A 5,710-nucleotide genomic window follows, 5' to 3' on the forward strand; every position below is an offset into this window, starting at 1 on the left:
TTCCTCAGCATGTGGCACACTGGTCTTTCAGCATAGGAAGGGTTATATTTTTCACTGCAAATAAAAGAAGTTCATGTTCAGTAATCAGGACAATTCCTAAGAGACAGAGTTCTCGTTCTACAGCTTCACTTGCAGGAAAAGAGCCAGAGTGAACTAAAACAGCTTTCCTCACACCTTCCAGGCACTGATTAATGCAGCTTGATGTCATGGCCTGAAGGAAGGAGGAGGCAAAAAGTCCAAATCCAGTTGCCATATGTTTTTCCTAGATTAAAGGGAATAAAAAACTTGCACATATGCAGACCATATTTAGAAGTCTGCAAATTTTATGGATCTAGAGATGACAGATTACAGACCTCAGTAACTAGAGGGCAAATGAACAGTTGTGAAACTGTCTATTGTGGAAGAGAAAAATCAGCAACTACTTTGGTCATACGTTATGTTCCACAAGATGTCAGAAAGACAGAAATAAGGGATGAAATGGAAGAAAGCACTACCAGGAAGATAGATGATGCTACTGCTGCCCTGCTTATCCAAATTATAATTCTAGGAAGACTCCAAAAAATTAAAAAGCAGTTTGTAGTTTACTCCCATTTCAGCATTATCACCCAACGGAAGAAGGCTTAGCCATAAAGCTTATACTCTCTTCTTTGATGATTTCCTACATTTCAACAGCGTAACAGCTTTTCTTCTGATAAGTCTTTTCGCTGCAGTTCTTCAGTGGAAAACTCACGGAATAAAAGTGAGCTAATACAAAAAATTACTTGGGTTTTTTTTTTATGTAGACAAGTATTTACAAGTCTCACCATGCTACTGAGTGGAGCCAGCCAATCCCGGATTTTTTCTTAGATTTTATTACCTTATATAAGCCACGCACACCCTCCGTCTTGTATATCTTTATAAGAGCATCAAACATTCCTTTGTATTGCCGCTTTGATGGATCAACACCAGCATTATACTGCAGCACAAGTCTTGTCTTCGTTACCCAAATTGGGTTTGTAATACAGAGAGTCATGGCTCCTGAGAACAGATGGAATTTAGACCAATTGTTAGGCCGACTCCAAAGCTTGTCCTACTTTGTTAAGTCCAATGTAACAATAGCTTCTACAATGACAAAACTACTTATGCTGTAAGAGTACTTATATTACTTAGGCAAAGTTTATGCCCACCATTGTTCTCTCTCTCTGCCTTCAAAGCTCACAATCAAGTTCAACCTACTCCTGCTGGGGATACTTCTGTAGAGCATATGGCTTTTTGCATATTCCCAGTACATTTTTTGCATATTTCCTCTACGTTCCCTTTTTTGGCCTCACTTTTCCACAGCTGGTAAACTGTAGTAGATAGGAAACGTAAGTAATTTGTAAATGTACTCCTGATTATCTGAATTATTCTTTGAGTATACAGTTCTTTAAAATTTAATGGACATCTCAGTCATGAGAAATTTGCTTAATCCTACTGACAGGTTAAGAGAAGCAACCTGTTACAACTTTACAGATTATTGAAAATACAGTTGTAAAATAACCCACTACTATTTTTCACATCAAACACTAAGCCTTGTATTTCAACATTACATGAATGGTCCAACATCCTAATAAAAAGTCTTCTCAATTGCCTAGATTAAATACAACACAGAAGCATGTACAAGAACTTATGTTAGAATCAACATATCAAAAGTCTTGCTGATAGAAGTTGTATTTTTATTTCAGCTCTTTGGTTTCTAAGAAATCTTGGAGCACAGACAAAGATTTTAAAAAAACAATTACCAATTCACTTACTCCATTAACTTCAACAGGCCTTCTCTTTTCCAGGTCTAAGTCTTAAACGTTTATTTTACGAGTCAACAAGCTGATAACACCAGATTTAAATAGTTGTATTTTAGGACTCAATACAGTACTAAATATGGAAAAAGCTTATACACAATGAAAATGTCAAAAGGTATTTTGAAAACTGCTATTTCTGAGCAAAACTGAAAAGACCACAGTGATCCATCTATTCATCTTAGACATCATTAATTTATTTATGACAATAAATTACTGCATTTGGACTGGAACACTTACATTTGCTACCTGTAAAAAAAAGCAGCACTGGCACACAAAGGCAGGGAGCAACATATGGGAAGGCTAGAAGCAATCAATCTCCTTTGCATTTAAACTCACCAGCCTCTGCAGCTGACACTAGGTGTTCGGTTGCACTGAGACTTTCCAGCTTCCCTTCTTTCTTATAAGCTTTGATAGCATTGTAACTGGAAAACATAAAATAAATTTTGGTAAAGGTGAACCCCTCCTCCCCCGACATCACTGAAAAAAAAATCCCAAAGCAACAAAACACCTCACTTAAGATCATGGAAAACATTAGCTGGTACGCAGCCTTTGAAAACAGATCTTTGCTTAGTTGATGATTAATTGCTCTCTGAGCAGTTCGTTCTTTAAAGTGAACTATGGTAACGCATAGCTAAATTGATAACATATTACCGTCAGCATCAATGGGACTGCATCTTGGAACAGCTATTGGATCTCAATAATTAACTTAAAAATAAACCAATTAGATAGCTGCGTTTTTATTGAGAGCAACAATGGCTCAGAAGTACACTAAGCTTTCCTCTCTTTGTCCAGTTTCCAGTCTTTGTGGATTGAAAAACTGTAAATAAAGCTGAGCTGTCAATGGGAACCTATAGCAAAACTTGAGGACTGAAGTACAACATCAGAGTCTAGACAACTGACAAGTGAGGTTTGCATATGCATACCAGCTAAAGTGTTTCAAAGCCAGGTCACAATTACGCAGCTAATAAAGTAGAGAAGATTATTTAAAAATGGGCTTTATAAGCAAAGACCATCAACTCACAAAAACAATGAAAGAACTGACTGTCACTAAAATTATTAAAAATCAGTTAAACATTTAGCTTTAGTAGAAAACTTCATCATGTTCTCTAGTTCTTAACAGGTCAGTTTAGGTTTCTACTTTTCATGAGGTTTTAATCCCAGGTACCGGCACTTTTAGAGGATTCCCCATGAATGATGTCATCATCTCTTAAGTTTCTTTGTATTTCCACAGCATAAAAGGAATGCACTGAACTTGACAAAGGAACAGGTCTCTGACTCAGGTTGCTTGGATTCTAAAAGAGCAAACCATACTAAAGGGAAACAGACCTGGACTTACTGAAAGAATCACAAGGTTATAAGCCACTTGGCATGTTTTCACATCCCCCAAAGAAGATGCAGTGTATGTCTGAACATCACATTGCACAGGATAGGACACACTGTACAGTTCTACTTACAAGAAAAAGTAAAGTCCCCAGGAAGCCCCTGCTCCCAACATGTTGGGAGTTACCCCTTGATATAAGCCTCGTAGTCCTTCATGTTTCCAGACAGTGGTCATACAGTGGAGAATCCCATTGTATTTTGGCCTCAGCTCTAATCCATCGCTCACTATAAAAGAAAGAAATTATACTGAAGAACATTTCAGGAAGCATGAAGTTCAGCTGTGAAAAAGCCACCACAGAAGCACACAGCCTCCAAAGCAAGCTGCAAACAAACCCAAACCTAACTGATCAGCTAAATTTTAAAAGTATTCAAGAGTTGGGATTTACAGCTTTGTAAGTTCTTTTAACTTAAAGAACTTAAAAAAACCCCAAAAAACAAAATGAAGAAAAGTAACTTTTAAGGTCTGCAAGAGGAAAGTTCCCATCAATTTGACTTAGTGGGTAGGCCACCAATTTGACAAGGCTAAATAAATGCACTGCTATGTGTTTTTTGTGAGCAGCAGCTTTGAACTGAAGTTTTTTGTCTTGTCTTTTTAATGCGTCAGCAATTCTGCATCGTATTTTAAGTGTTAAGTGCAGGGTCTTTGACAACACATTTCTTTCTATAAAGAGTTTGGACAAGCCCCAGATAATAACTCTTAAATTCAATCTTCCTTTTTAAAATGTTCCATAAACACCTGAATATTTTCAACAGGTCTTGTCTTATTATTCCAAAGTCAGTTTTTACCAGAACACTCAAAGGTTATTTCCATCAAAAATTCCTGTGTTCTCCTTCTGTTCTCACTGAACGGATTTGCAAAACACACCAAATGCATAAGCTTTTCCCACCCAATAACCAAACAGCTGGTTGTCCAAATATTCAGAAAATATTGCTGTCAAAAAGATAAAAACATGCAAGTTTTTGTTTGACAGATTTCGTTTAGAACACAGACGTTCACACAACTTACAGTGGCAACTACTATTGCTCCCACCATAACAGCAAGAGAGTAAGTTGATTACTGATGACATATGTGATACGGTGCATGGTGAGATGGCAAGAGGCGTGTTACAAGAGGTAACATAATCTGGAACAGATGGAATTCTGACCAGAACTATTCCTCCATCACAGTGTTCAAATACTGGAACAAGTTTCCTGAAGAGGCATCTCTGGAGTAAATCAAAACTAACAAACAAGACTCTTAAGTAATCTGATCTAAGCAAACCTTATCTGAGCAAGGGGTGAACTCCATAGATCTCTTCTCACCTAAAATCACTCTGCAATGCCAACATGGCAGCAGCTTTCATTCTGAATTACAGACATACGGCTAGATTGCAATTTCACTGCACATTAATCTCAAAGTTTTAGTCAGTGTAGTTTTTGTGTCCCCATCAAGATTAATCCTGACAATCATATATTTCAGATGTTTTCTGTTCAGTGCAACATTTATTATTCATTCTCCTTTGAACTTTGTGTACAGTACTGTATGTTTTGTCAGGACTAAAGACAAAATGCTTTTCCTGAACACAATGGGACAAGGCCTCAACACCCTGATGATCACTCAAAGCCAGAACACAAATTAAATGCCTGTTTTCTCCCTCCTGAATAAGCATTGCTAAACCTTTCCCAAAGACCTTTCTCAATTTTTTTTTACCACGCTGCCATCAGATCAGATTTATAAACACATTAAATGACGTGAGAAATCAGACGACAAGTCCATCTGTCTATGACACTGCCGAGTATCTTCACCACATTGGTTTCTGATATCAGCTCTTACTTCCTGGTTGAAGACAAAACACAGGAATCATTATTTTCAGCCTAAACAAGCATATTAAAGTAAGTGACCTCCAGAGGTCACCTAACCCAATTCCCTGCTCAAAACAGGTCTAATTAGATCCACATTCTCAGGGACATGTCAAGTCAATTCCTGAATGTTTCCAAGGCTGAAGAGATTACTACCTCCCTGGGTAACGTCTCACAGTATTTGACCACTCACAGTAAAAAACCTTTTTCCCAATAACTAACTGGCATTTCCCATGTTCCCGCTTCTGCCTGTTCCCTCTTGCCCTACAACTATTCGCCTCCCAGAACAACCTGGCTGCACTGTCTCTGCGTCCCCCAATGGCGCAGTCATAGTCTGCCATATCACGTCTCCTCAGGCTTCTCTTTGTGAGCCCGAGCAGATCGAGTCGTGCCAGCCTGTCCTCCTGCACCACGTGCGCCAGCCCCTTCACCAGCCTGGTGGCCTGCACTGTAATTGTGCCTGTATGCCAATGTCCTCCTTCTACTGGTGAGCCCCAAACTAAACACAGTACTTCAGACGTAGTCTTAGAAGTGCGAAACGAAGAGAAAGGATCACTTCTGCTAGCTACACTTCCCGTGACGCAGCCCAGGATGTGCATGCACTAGGATATGCAGGAAGTGTTTAAATCTAACTTTGCAACAAGTCGATTTGGAAGTGTAATGCTTTACACGTT

The 5,710-nt window shown here is 38.6% G+C and overlaps 1 protein-coding gene across 1 annotated transcript in view; it reads right to left on the reverse strand.

Moving 5' to 3' along the window:
• Positions 1 to 5,377, reverse strand: part of SLC25A32 (solute carrier family 25 (mitochondrial folate carrier), member 32) — a 13,932-nt gene extending 8,555 nt beyond the window's left edge. The window contains exons 1-4 of the mRNA XM_010143826.1: positions 5,230 to 5,377; positions 3,272 to 3,422; positions 2,154 to 2,239; positions 857 to 1,017 (exon numbers count right to left, since the gene is read on the reverse strand). Of these exons, the coding sequence (XP_010142128.1) occupies positions 857 to 1,017; positions 2,154 to 2,239; positions 3,272 to 3,422; positions 5,230 to 5,377 (546 nt within the window). The remainder of the gene's footprint in view (positions 1 to 856; positions 1,018 to 2,153; positions 2,240 to 3,271; positions 3,423 to 5,229) is intronic.
• Between the last annotated feature and the right edge of the window lie 333 nt (positions 5,378 to 5,710).

This window comes from Buceros rhinoceros, unplaced genomic scaffold (assembly GCF_000710305.1).
Source record: "Buceros rhinoceros silvestris isolate BGI_N320 unplaced genomic scaffold, ASM71030v1 scaffold26869, whole genome shotgun sequence".
Lineage (NCBI taxonomy): Eukaryota > Metazoa > Chordata > Aves > Bucerotiformes > Bucerotidae > Buceros > Buceros rhinoceros.